We start from the raw sequence: 13765 nt of genomic DNA, 5'->3' as shown, positions 1-13765 counted from the left end.
TTCCATCTGCTATGAAAGCCTAGCTGTGAAAAGCCACGGCACTTAGGGGCCTCGTGAAGTGTGGTCCCGTGACTGCTGTAACATGCCCAGTGGATCAGGTAAGCGTCGGCTTGGCCGGCTGCTCGGGCAAGGACGTTTACCAGAAATCATGCACTCTGCAATATGGAGAGGCATGGCAAAGGGAACGCGGTGGAGAGTACGAGCTGTTCTGAAAACCTGCCAGAGATGCAATAACCTCCTCAGAGAATCCATTTCGGCAGTTAACTACCCTGGTGATCAAAAATGAATCCTCTGCTGTCTCCCTGAAGCTGTGCTTCTGCCTTAGTAATTTATGTCCATTACATCCTGTCCTTTTCTCAGCAGACACGGACAGCGGGTTATTCCCTTCCTCTCTGCAGTACTCTGCCATGCATTTGAATCATTTTTCTAGATCAAACAACCGGGTTGTTTCTCTCTTTCCTCGGAGGCCTAGGAACCTTTGAAAACTGCAGTGATCGTCTTCTAGGCCATCATCACTTAGTTCACATCCACACCCGGCCTTCAGACCCAAGAGACTCAAGAAAAAAGAAGACAATGATAAAGACAGAACCCTCCCTCTTCCCCACCCCCCCACCTCACCGCATGGTAAGGAAACCTACTTGTCACATTCACTCATCCAGCCCACAAAGATGCAATGTGCTATGCATACCGCGCTGCTGCAGACAGCGTAACAGCAGAGCCGTAACTGACAAGAGAAAAACTGACATAAATTGTACAGAAGTCACGTAGGAAATACTGCAATACACAGCACGACCTCAGCTGAGTCTGGTTCCTCAGGCTGCGAACTTTTTATAAGATAACCAGCATCATATTTTCAAGAACCTGGCTGCAGCCTACTGGACCTGCAAGAGCAAATGTCAGCCCTTCTCTATGGCTTTACACGTGTATTTACAGGCTAATACTGATTGAGGTACGGATCTTTGGAAACCTTATTATAGAAACAACAGACCAAAGTAACAGGCAGACATATAGACACAGAAAATGATTGCAAAATTTGATGAATCTAAAAACTAAAGCAAAAATCTCAAAAAACTCAGCACCCTAGAACACCAAAACCTAAACCAAAATCCATCAGGAAAAAAAATCCAGAAGCCTCTGCGAGGCTGTCTACAAACTTCTTATGGTGATCCTCTCAAATACTTCTGAATAATAAAAGAAGTTTAAAGTATTAGTACATACCAAATACTACCATTTTCCAAAACAAATTGGACAAAATCACGCAAGGGACAAAACAACTTATCCTCCAAACAGTTTTAGTCATTCTATATGCAGATGCAGAAGAAAAACTTCAAGTATAAATGTGTGCTGGATCTATTAAAATGGAAATTGTATTGTCCTTGCCATGGAATTTTTTATAAGGTTATTAAAGATAATGACTAAATACTCTTGAGTGGTTCGTTTTGCCAGCTCACAGTGACATTTCAGTTCAAGTGCTCAATATCAAATTTTAACTACATATAATCAAAAGAGTTAATCCAAAAGATGAGGTAAATGCTGAAACTGAATTATTTCAAAGAAAAGCTAAAGCAAATTCAAATGCTAAGAGCATTTCTAGCAAATTACAATGCACAGCAAATCCTTGTTAGCATTCCTTGTTCAGAGGCAAGTTTGCAGCACTAAGATGTCAATGGCCTTTCTAGTCTCGGGTGATTAAAAACTACATAATGGGAAATAAAAATAATAAAAAAAAAGAAAGTCAGTTTTCTATCACTGCTGGTGGGAGAAAATAGATTTCCAAACACAACATTTCAAAGGAAAAACTCCACTCTGCCTTTACTTTCTTCCTAGGGCATATGATATAACTACATATGGATGTACATATACAGAATGCACCAATTTCTGTGTGAATGTGGGCAAAGCAGCAAAAACTGGCAGAGTCTCCCGGCACAAGCTCTTACTGGCAACTAGCAAGTCATGGCAGAGCGAACCTTTTGGAGAATGCAAAGTGGCTTAAAAAAAGCAGAATGCTTGAGAAAAGCAATGACCAAGAAGTATCAAATCTGAAGGACTTCTCAGAATTAGTTATAATTTACTAAAGCAAAGAGGACTGCCTGCCAACATACGTATCTGTGCACACATCCATATACCCACCAGCTGTACAACTATAGCCACACTGAGTTCCCTCCCCCAACAATTTTATTTTTATTCTTTAACGTCACTGTTTTCTTTCATTCACTGTGTTCTTTAATCTAAAATCACAATTAAAAAAATTGATCGAAATACAGATTTTGTTTTCCTATGCACAAGAAGAGCAGATGTTTTGGTCCTACTCCTCTACCCTGAAATTCTTGACCAGGCTGGTATCTCTGCTGGTCTAGAGGGAAAGGGGGCTTTAATGGGTTTGAGAACTACGCAGTATTAGCTCTTAGACCCAGACGGACTGTTTTGGGGCTGTGCAACAGGACAGAAGGCAGCCAGGCAGGGGTACACACTTTCACCAAAGCTAAACAAAAGGTGAGTACAAGCCCCATTTCGATGTTTCTGTGAGAACAGCTGCAGACAAAATAGTGGCCAGTTGGAGCCCAGAGCTGGAACAGACCAGGACATGATCGGTGCAAAGGGCTGCAGCCTGCAAGGAAACGCACGAAGCTTGGAGACAAAGCACATTCCCTTTCTAGGTGGGACAGAATCTCTGTAAGGATTTTCTTGAGTAAGAACAATTTGCACTCATGTATATTTTTTATCGCTGTTGATATTTAAAAGCACAATGTTAACTTGACAATAAAAAATGTCGTTTATAGCCTGTGCAAGAAAGCCTTATCAAAAAAATGTAATCAGTAACTCCTAAAATCTCAAAAACTTCTGGTCAAAAAGGACTAGAAGTAGTTTAGAATTTAGAAGTTCAATGATGGAATTTCCTATATTTTTGGTTTTGTTTATAATGCAAATAAATTCTTATGTTATTCCAAGGAAGAAACAGCTTGCTTAAAAGTATGTGAAAACAAGACTGTTTAGAATCAATAATATGCTATTAAGAACATGCAAAATTCTAATTTCTTGCTAAAATTAGATATAGCATATTGAGCAACTACAGAATTTATTAGTATAGCTGTGAGAACGTGGCACCTATGAAACCGGAAGATATTACAGGACAATATCTAGTATTTTAAATAGCATACATGGTATTTGAGAAGAGCTGTATTAAATGTCTGGCTAATTATTGACAAAAATATAACCATAAGAAGCTACGTGATCTACATACCAGTGTTTTTGGTAGAAAAAAGCAAACAAGGCTTTGAAACCGAAATAGCAGTAATCTTTAGCTTGGAATAAAATCTACTTGAGTTTAAAAAGCTTTAGAGCTTTTCCAGTTTTTCCAAGTTAGATGAGGGTACCGGGAAAGACATAGGTTTAAGCAGTAACAGTAACCATGCAAGCACTGACACCACTCCTCTGCTACTGTTACTTGGCTTTTTAATTATTCTCCTATAAGTGTGGAAGAAATATCAGCACTTTATGAAACTGAACAAGATGCCCCCCCACCCCTACCCCCCCATTTTCTTCCTATGATTCATCAGTGCAAAGAAGTTCTTCAAAAATGCTTTTCTATATCAGGAATCCTTCTGCACATATAAAGAGGTAAGAGTCAGCAAAATCTTGACAATCAGCTAAAAGGAATGAAGTCAGAAGAATTTATTGTGTGAAAGTTGCTTGAAAATACACTCGATGAAAATGCTGGAAATACAGTTCCTATTGTACCAAAAGATCAGGTTTAAATAAGTAGATTTTGAAATCCAGTGTGAGAGAGGAAGACTGATTTATTATTCTAATAGATATTTTATGATTAGTCACCAAAATGTATAATCTTTTTAATCAAATCAATTGGAAGAGGTAAAGAGCAGGAACTGGAAGTATTATTAAAAAAATCTCCAAGTGTTACCAGTGCCTCAGAAACAGGCTTAAGAAAAGGTAAGAACCATCTACCCACACACAAAGGCTTTTTTTTTTTTTAATGTATAAAAAGTGCTTAACACTACTGAGATAGCAATCTCTAATCAAAATTCTACTCAGGTAGAATAATAAAATCCTACCAAATGCTAACCTGAAATACTACCTCTCTAGCAAGGACACAAAAATATGTATCTTGATTCATCACATGAGAAAATATATATATATAAAAAACTAATTTCTTGTGAATACATTTATTGTTTATTGCAGCATATACTCCTAAGTAGCCAATAAATTCTTAGCACAGAGAGGATTTTTTTCATTTTATTTTGTAACAGCCCAACCAGAAGGTTTTCATCAAAGCCAGTTCCACATTCTGGAGAGAAAGCTTATATATTCTTTCTCAAACCTTTTAGCTTCTCATCTTCCTTCTCCCTCAGTTTCCTCTGTACCCACAGCCTAAGAATCGTTCAAGGGCCATACCACCTTCCACTACATTACTTAGTATAAAAACCTTCAGAAATAAATCAAACCATTTGCCAAAACAGTATGCCTAGAACTTCAAGATGCTTGTAGAATGGCGGAATGTCAGTCATTCCAGACAGATCGGTTAGTAGAGCTAGAAGTCAAAAGACTAATACCACAGTGTCTAAAAAAAGTTTAGACAAGCTGGACAAGCAGGCTTTGATTTAATGTGAGAATATAAATAATCAGAAAATTATTTTAGTCTATAGACCTGCTGAAAGGCGACTTGTACACAAACCGACACGCTCAAGGACAAACCCAAACCATGCTCCATCACACTGCATGTTAATATAAATTACTCTAAAGACTACCTGGGCCTGGCCATTTCCTTGACCTTACTAAGAGCTGTAATACAAATTCAGTGACACCACTGATACTTTTAAATAGGGATTTTTTTTTTTAATGTCATCTGCTTGAATTTAGTCCGTCTCCCTGAAAGGAAGTTAAATGACTATCTCTAGAAAGAGATATCCTTTAATATTAAACTTGATAGGTACTATAATTAGTGATGAACGACAGAAACTGAGTCTTTCATGATAAAGAAAGCATCAAAAGTATCACTGTATTACTAAATACTTTATACGCAAGGGTCAGTAGGACCTTGGGGCGTTGTCAGTTCTGCCTGCCAGTGACCCTACTTACTCTGGGAGGATGGGAGGCGCAAAGAAAAGAAGAGCAGCATAAAAGAATTAGGTAGTACCGTGGCCCTGTTATGTACAAGCAGTGCTGATATTGCAGCACTATCTGCATACAAGTATTCCAGAAGAGCTCGGTACTACATAGGATGAAGAAAACCACACAGCAATAGAAACTACTGTGGCAGTGATATATTTTCCACCAAGAGATATTATTATATGACAATGGTACTTACCATATTTGTAGGTGCATAAAGAGAGGTAGATGAAAGGGTTATGTTATGATCACCAACAATAACTAATGAGGAGGAAACCTGGTGATTACGCAGATGAAAACTGCCCTTATGTACAGGAATTTATAAACACCTCAGAGCTCTGTAAATCTGCTTTAGTACAATGTTCACACAGGAGCCATTAATTAATCCCAGTTAAAACCAAAATTTGTAATAGGTTTAGTATTTAAACAGGATTACTTCTTGTAACTGATTGCTGAGGATTACACTTTGTCATATGTTACACAAAGCCCACGATGCGATTTAACATTTTTTCTGTTCAGCCTATGACATAATCTTTGAAGAGTCCATGATGTTGTAACATTCTCCTAAAGGAGAGATGGTTGGGTGGTCACTGAAGAAGCAGCAGTGTTGGTTGAAATGTGACTGCTCCCAAGTTTTGACCCTGTTTCTCTGCAGAAGGTTAATACTTGTCTAGTAAAGTCAGAAAAATAGATCACATGGGCGCTTCTCATTTGCTCGAGCGCAAAGGGAGCTGGATAGTGTAACCCAATATAGAAAGCTGTTTACGCTAAATGTTTCTGTACTTAAGCAGAAGGGGACAACTGAAAGGATCTGTCTTCCACCAGTATCTGTTCTGCTGTGATAGCCTCTGACGATGGGAGGTGACTTCTACCAGAGAACTGATGACACTGCTGGAAGATGGTAACACCTTCATTGAGTGCAGCCATTTTGTAGAGACCCTCTGACCATGCTTTGCTCTGTGTCCCATGGAAGAATGTAGGCAAATGCTGTTCTTAAATCAAATGGAAGGAGCTGCTAGAGGACACTGCAACAGACTTCGGGATATCAGCCCCATTCCGGTCAAGAACATAATCTCAGAACCCTCTGTGCCAAATGAGGATGTTTTCTTATAGGGTCTCACACACATAGACACAATTTTTCTGTTGTATGATCCCCACAGTAGTTAGAAGAAAGGCCAAAAAAGAATTTACCATTTTATGTTATCATAAAGAAAAAAAATAAATCAAAGATTCTAGCAATTTGCCACTAGTAACAAAGTTATTTGCATTAATTCACATTAAAAATACAAAATTAGACACCTTGAGTGATATAATTTCCCTTGCTCCGTCTCGATTAACGATCAGCAAAATTAGGGAGTACTGGTTCCAGCTGTAAAGAACTTCTGTGCTGCAGACACCTTTGCAAGTGGGCAGGTTAGGATACAAATGCTCCTTGCAAGACAGAGGATTAGGGTCATGGTGTCGTCCATCACCTATCACTTACAGCATCACAGGGGGTTCAGGCCATGCTGTGGCCCAGACAATAGTCATAGAGATCATTATCTCTTAGGCCCTTAGGAAATACTTCTGCAACTTGAGTAAAATTAAAACCTGGATTTTTAAAAGAGTTAATTGTTCAAATTAAGTATTTCATTATTAAAATATTAAACTCTATGCTTTTTGTTTAAATATTATTAAATTTTTACCTATTACTAAAATTGAATATAACCAACACTACGGTCCTACCCCATTTATTTTGATGTTATTCTGTTTCAGTTTTTGATAGACTGAATCTTTTCTGCACAGGCAATGCATTGTCCTATTGCAGGAACAGAGGGGAGTTGGAAGCCTGGGAGACAAGGGTCAAGGATACCAACAGCAGAGTGTGAGCACTATCAAGATTGAAGAAAAACACTACAGCTGAATGCTTCTGCTTAAACGCTCTGCAGTGAAATAGCTGGCACTGCTGAAATTAAAATGGGTTTAGTCTAAGTTTTAAGCACAAAGTGTTGCCTTGAGCGGTCTACTTTGTATCTCTCAGTTTCATTGAAACTCTGCACTCAAGCAGGTCAAGATTTGAAGACTTTTTTCAATCATTAAAGCAAGAAACTTCTTATAAATAGAAAAAATTTATTAGATTATGGGCTATAATTTTACCATAAATGGTGGCCAGGGACTGTGGAATTTTATAAAGTCTTCAGTACCAATAAATAAATAAATATACACATGCAAAGCCTGAACTCACATTCTAAAAATATCTTAACTCCTTTTCAGACTTGGTAAGTAGAGACAACGAGGGTTTAAAACGTTAGTAATACTAGCTGTCACAAGAACTGTACATAAGCTGCTATGAACAATTGCTTCTCCAGAACAAAGCACCCGATCCATACAGGTGGGGAGTAAGAGTTTGGCGAGGTTCAGCATACCGCATCCCTAGGCAGCGCAGAGCTCAGGAGCAGGCTTGTTAGTAACAACGCTAACACACAGGGGTTTGTTCTAATTCTACACAGTCAGATGAAGACAGCAGTTCAGGGCAACGACTCGGACAGGGATCATGCTAAACTTATTTGCTTTCACACCCGGTGAGAAACTCAGGAGGACCTAGCGAAATATTCACTGCCACCCACCTTCTGTGGTGACTGGGAGAGAAATCTCCATGCAGGCTGCAGACTGGGCTTTTCTGAAGGGGGGCCTCCCAGGCCCCCGCCGGTTTGCTTTTGAGACATCTGCGCTGGAAAGTCGTTTTCCTGAACTGCAGCTCTGGGATGTCGGACTTGTACAGTGGCCATTCACGTGATCTGGAAAGCGAATGCAAAAAGTGCTAGGTGAAGTGCCAGCTCCCGGAAATTCAGAATGGAGGAGAGATGTACGCTCTGATGTTTAAGAATGGGTTACATCAAATCTTCTGAGAATAACTACTTATTTGTTTTATCAGCCCAGCATGTATATGGAAGAATATCTCCCCATATCTTTAAGGTATACTTTGAAAAAAAGCAAGGGACGTAGAACTGGTACGTGTTCTTACAGCTGCAAATCCCACAGCATTTTGTTGACCTATGTGAACAGGGAATTTATCAAGATACTGCTGGTAACACTGCCATCCCTGATGTTGTGTCTCCTAACAGATGCCAAATAAATTTGAAACCTATCTTTCATTTTTGTTCTTATAAAGAACTGCAAGCGTAATTTACTACAGGATAGAATTTACAGCTAGACATCTACCCTACCTGACTTGAAGCTGCACAAAACAGGCATCTAACTGCTGCTATTTGGGATAATTACAAAACTAGCCATAACATGGCTAAGTATTTTATTCTTTATATGTCACAAATAGATTTATTTTATTGCTAAGGAAACTGACTGCTGAACAATTGATTTGTCTGCTACAGATTTAAAGATGCGAGGCCAAGTCCTTGAACCCCTGCTACAGGCCGTGGTCCATCAGCAGAGCGCATGCTGCCGTCTGATGGGGTGAGAAACAAAACACGGCTGCTTTAAACTCTGCCTACATTCGTCTGTTCTTCGTTACTGGCAACAGGTCTTTAAACCACAACAATCCACTGATCAAGGCTTAGATTAGAGTTCAGAGTGGGTTGGACTGGACTAGAAAACATTCATGCGATGTATTCCTTCCTCTCGTGTTGCATGAGACAACATGAGAAGAATTACTGAATATGAATTTTCCCCTCACCATATGAAAGGATGAACACCTAGGTATAATTGAATTATTTCTGGTCAGCAGGTAATTCATACTTACTAATTTAAGTGAGCAGCAGGTAATAAGCGTAACAAAAATTCAGACTTACGCAAGCACACTGAATATTTCTATTCAAAACTATGGAAGGTCAGTACTATAGGTAAGGACAAGCTTGGATTTTCTCCCTTCATTTTAAATGTCAGGTTATTTATATCTGAGAATTAGATTAGTCTTTAATATTCTGTATATGAGTATCATATTTGGTTAACTCTCTTTGATTTGTATTGTATCCAAGGAAAAGATGAATGTTAATATACCAAAATAAATTTGTTTCTTGGTTACCATGACATGATAGCTCCATTGTACATAATGAAAAGCTATTTCTATATTTAGATAATAAAACAGATTCTATACTAAGTAGGGCATATAGTGTGCAGACTACATTATATGTAGTCTTCCAACACGTAACTCGTGTCCTTTCCATGTGAAAGCAGTTCAGTCTTAATGAACAAAATTGGAAAGAATTGTTTAAAATTACGGTTTAGAAAGCAATTTAGTCTCTACTGCATATTGAGACAGCTCTGTAGGAGACACAACTTTCATGACTTTTATCATGTTTCTTAATACATGGCTATTAACTAAGCTAACAACAGATATAAAACTGATGTGGATGATTCATTCAACTTATAGTTAGGGAATTTTCCAAAATATGCTGGAACTATTGATATATTTCAGTAGAAAGTCCTTTGAGACTGGGGGCTCTGTTCAAGGGCACAGGCTGACTGTTCAACCTCAGCAACAGACACATCCTCATCCAGCTGCTTCCTTTCTTCAGGATTCAGTTTGTGTGAAGGAGTTTCAGCATGATATCTAATTATCTCCAGGGGGGAATCCTACGGAGTGGTGAGGAACATAACAGAGTAAGAAAGAATCATATTCTATAGAAACATCAACAACATTTGTGAGTCCCTTTCCCTGAACATTGTACAGAATGGGCACAATTCATCTAAACCCCCATTCACATTTAAGACAAATGCTGCTATGTTTCTCTTGTTATGCTTGCTTGTCTCAGTTACCTTCAATGACCCAAATTAAACAATCAGTAGGATCTGGGCACCTAAATCCCTTTGGATGTTTTGACAATGCCTTTCTGAATAAGCAAAGCCAGTTCCTGCATAGAAAAGAAAAGCAGGCTTCATCCTAGAAGATGCAGGTATATCCCTTCAAGTACTGAAGTTGGTGAAATGTTAGTGAGTGCGAAAACAATGACCGTAAGAGAGATTTTAGTCATCAGCTACACACTTTTCTATATTTTAACACTGCTTTGTTCTTCTGATTAGGTATGACTATTTTTAAAAGTATACCTCAAGGAGCAATGCAGCCCTTCGAACCGTAGTAAAAACAAAAAGACACTGTACAAAGAGTAATATAATTATGGGAAAGTATAACTGCAACGTTTCTGCAGAGAAGATGATAAGAATCAAGCAGATAAAGACCACCCAAATCTACAAGAAAATCCTATGTGTGTATTTTAAAAATTAATTTATCACGTTTTTTACGGTATAAGCTCAGTGACGCAAAACGCGTCTAAAGAAAGGTTATGTACTATTTAAGACAGGGATCTTAATCATTGCCTGAAAAAAAAGAAGTGTGCAAGAAAAGTGGTAATAAAAAACAATACTAGTTTCCTACAGCATACTTTCTAAGGGAGACTGAGAATCCTATCACCCTTTACCAAAATGACTGCAATGGTTTACCAGCCCTCTGAGACCTGTGTCACCTGATCCTCCTCTACCATGACAGATGTCTTCCAATCACCCCAAAGAACAGGTAGAGGAGACTTATAAAAACTTGGCTTTTTTTCCAGGTTTGTTCAATTTGTAAGGAAGAACAACATTTTAACTTTCTTCCTTGCTGGCTTACTGCTTTTGTCATGTGGTCCCTGGGGCTTTTCTCATGTCAGAAATATTAGCTGATACCGAGCACCAGTTGATATCGGAGACATTAACATTGGTACTTAAGAAGCAGTGCACGGATTGCTCTGTGCTGTTGATGCAATAGTGCAGCAGCTCCTAACTCTCTCTTCTTCTGGAGAAGGCAGAAAATAGTTGCTCAGGGAGACAGCACCGCACAAAAAGCCCCCTTCTCTTTTGTACCCTTTCCCACCACTGCATTTACCATCGCCTCCTATCCCTTCCCATGGGTGCTGCTGCCCATGAGGTCAAGGGAATTCACACTCTCTACTGCTCCTAGATTCCAGCAGCATGTGCCAGAGTTACCAACGCACTACACTTGGGCATTCTGGCTCAGCGGAGCTTATCCTTGGAGCAGTCCCCAGACTGTGTAACAACCGTCCCCCTCTGCCAGGGCAGCAGCCTTTTCTCCTGCTTGTGGACAGTGAACTAAATAGCCAGGGCTCGGTTTGTAGCTATTCTGTTCATTAATTTAAAAACGTAAGGCTCATTGAAGCCATTGGAAGTAATCATAGCAGACTACTCCATGTGACAATACTTTAGTCCATTTTATACTAATTTAACTCCACTGATTTAATAAAGCAGATAGCAATAAATTGCATCTAAGATGTACTAAAATGTATAAAAGAGAAGTTCATGACATAAAATTCTATAATGTTCTCCACATGCTGCTCCTACAGTGCCGGTCCTAATTGTTTGCCTTCATCTGGGCTCATGGCGTTACCCATACGAATTAAAAATGCTTTAGCTATCCCTGTTAGCAGGCTGAACAGTGGGACAAACGGTAGCTCCCTTCAGTGCAGTGTGCACCCCAAAAACCGCTTAAGAAACAGAACTGTGCTGGCTGGAAGGCCAGTGTGTCACAAAAAATACTAGTGAGACGATGAGATTAAGAACTGAAGAAGTAACATTAGTTTCTGTGAACTTGGTGAAACTACTGAGAGATGCCTTCTGAGAGAGGCAAAGTGCAACATGACAGCAGCAAGTCTGCTGGAGAGCCTCAAATTCAATTATTTTTTTTTTTTTTTTTAGTATTACACAGACAGGAAGCATATTATATATACACATCCTGATTTTAGTTTACACCCAGTAACACATATGCGTTACACAACTTGTCTTGTCATACGAACAACCGTTTTAAACTACTTGGTGACCTCTGCAAAAAGCAAAAGGAACAAACAATTTACCAGTGAAAAGCAGAACCCTTGTTAAAACCAAATGTATTAAAAATGTCAGTAAGAAAGGAGAAACACGCATTTGCAGTTGCTGCCTAGAAAGTTGTGTTACACCAGACAAATAAAAAAAAAAAAAAGACCAACGATTTTTTTCAGTTCCAACAAAGGGATAAATTCAGACAGAAAAACTAGCTGAAATCCAGTTCTTACTAATGATCTAAGAGAGGCTGAGAACAAAGGAATTTAAATATGACTAATTAGAAGCATTATAATACCATCCTAAATTGTAAGGAAGTAATCAATAAAAGAGCAGGCAAAAGGACCAGGGAGAGACGCTTATGGAGCAGAAAGGACCTGAAAAATGAGTTCCAGAGAATCTCCTCAACAAATGTTGAGGAATACAATCTCTGCTGTTAAAGGGGGGAAAAGTCCATCTGGTTCCACTGGGGGATTTTTGTGTATTATCAATAAATTAGATTTTGGGTAATAATTATGGGTGTGACTGACCTTTTTTCTTGAAACAGCAAAGAGATACACATTTAAATAAAGAAAAAAAGAGATTTCCTAACTATACAAATGGCCCGAAGAACATCCTCAGGTCTGCATGTAAAATAACCAAAATTTGTGTAAAAGTAGTGTGATCGTTCATTAGTGAGAATATAGACTGACAGACACCTTAAATTTTTAACAAACTATACTTAAACCAAAATCCCTTACAAAGTCAGGATCACAATTTTCTCTTGGTGCAGTTCTGTCAACCAGGCAAGAGAGGAGCTGTTAGCCCTAGCAGAAGAGGCGAGTATAGATGTACTGCCAGCAAAATTGTATATTTACCATAATGTCTTCATCAGTTTGAAGAGGAAGGATGAATTGCCCTGTTGACATACTGCTAGTACATTTAGGTCCACACTAAGAGTATATAATGTGCTGTGACTGCAATATGCTGCCTATGTAATATAAAGGTATTGTTATTATGGTAATGAACTCCTACCATGTGCTTGATCCTAGATATCATAATTTTTTTGAAAACAGGGTGAACAGATTTATTATTCAGATAAATGAAATACTGTGAAGTGGCTGAAAATGTTAAGTGTGTTGTCACTGATAAAGGCCCTTTTAAAACTAGCATTTTTGCCTACAGTTACAAACAACGAAACCAAAATACAAAATAAACACTATCCAAATGAAGAACATTAAGAATATATGTCATAATATCACCTCTACATTATCATATCTGAAAAACCAAACTTGGCAGTGCAAATCTAAAAGTAAATCTAGCTTTCTTCCCTGAGAACAGCTGGAAAATTTTGGACTACTTGGATCTAACTCTGCTCCTCAGATTCCTCTGCTGAATTTCTAGTGATCATGTAACACCACACTTCTGGACTGACTGTCTCAAAAAGTACACAGCACTCAGTATGCCTCAACAGAATAACGTAACACAAATTGTTGCTATGCTTTGTGCAATAAACAGGAAAACACAGACAGAAAACTTAATTTAATTCTGAAAAATAAGCATGAAACATGATGCATCCCGAGCTGCACAGAGGACAACACTGAAACATGCAAGTTGTGGATGAACCACAAGACCATCTAGGATATCAACAGCTAGCCCTGAGCACCCCTTATTAGTATTGCCTCTGCATCTTCAAGATGGAAAAATCTGGCTTTAATTCTCCATTTTTGAAAATGAAAAATTCTTCAAAGCAGTCGGACTTGAAACGTTTTTCCAACTTGAACATGACAAACATAAAGCATGACACATATGAACTGGAGACTTTCTAAACAAAACTCCACCTTTAAATCTTAAATGAATG

General features: G+C 38.5%; 1 protein-coding gene across 15 annotated transcripts in view; it reads right to left on the bottom strand.

Annotated features, from left to right (window-relative positions):
- STXBP5L (syntaxin binding protein 5L) overlaps positions 1-13765 on the bottom strand; it is a 207819-nt gene that overhangs the window by 19000 nt on the left and 175054 nt on the right. For 11 of the 15 annotated variants that reach the window (XM_063352203.1, XM_063352266.1, XM_063352238.1 and 8 more), the window contains one exon: positions 7731-7901. The exons of the other annotated variants lie outside the window; for them this stretch is intronic. In XM_063352203.1, the coding sequence (XP_063208273.1) occupies positions 7731-7901 (171 nt within the window). The remainder of the gene's footprint in view (positions 1-7730; positions 7902-13765) is intronic. 15 annotated transcript variants of the gene reach the window in all.

Source organism: Chroicocephalus ridibundus, chromosome 1 (assembly GCF_963924245.1).
Source record: "Chroicocephalus ridibundus chromosome 1, bChrRid1.1, whole genome shotgun sequence".
Classification (NCBI taxonomy): domain Eukaryota; kingdom Metazoa; phylum Chordata; class Aves; order Charadriiformes; family Laridae; genus Chroicocephalus; species Chroicocephalus ridibundus.
The sequence above is the reverse complement of the archived record's forward strand: the minus strand, read 5'-3'. Positions and strand labels throughout refer to the sequence as shown.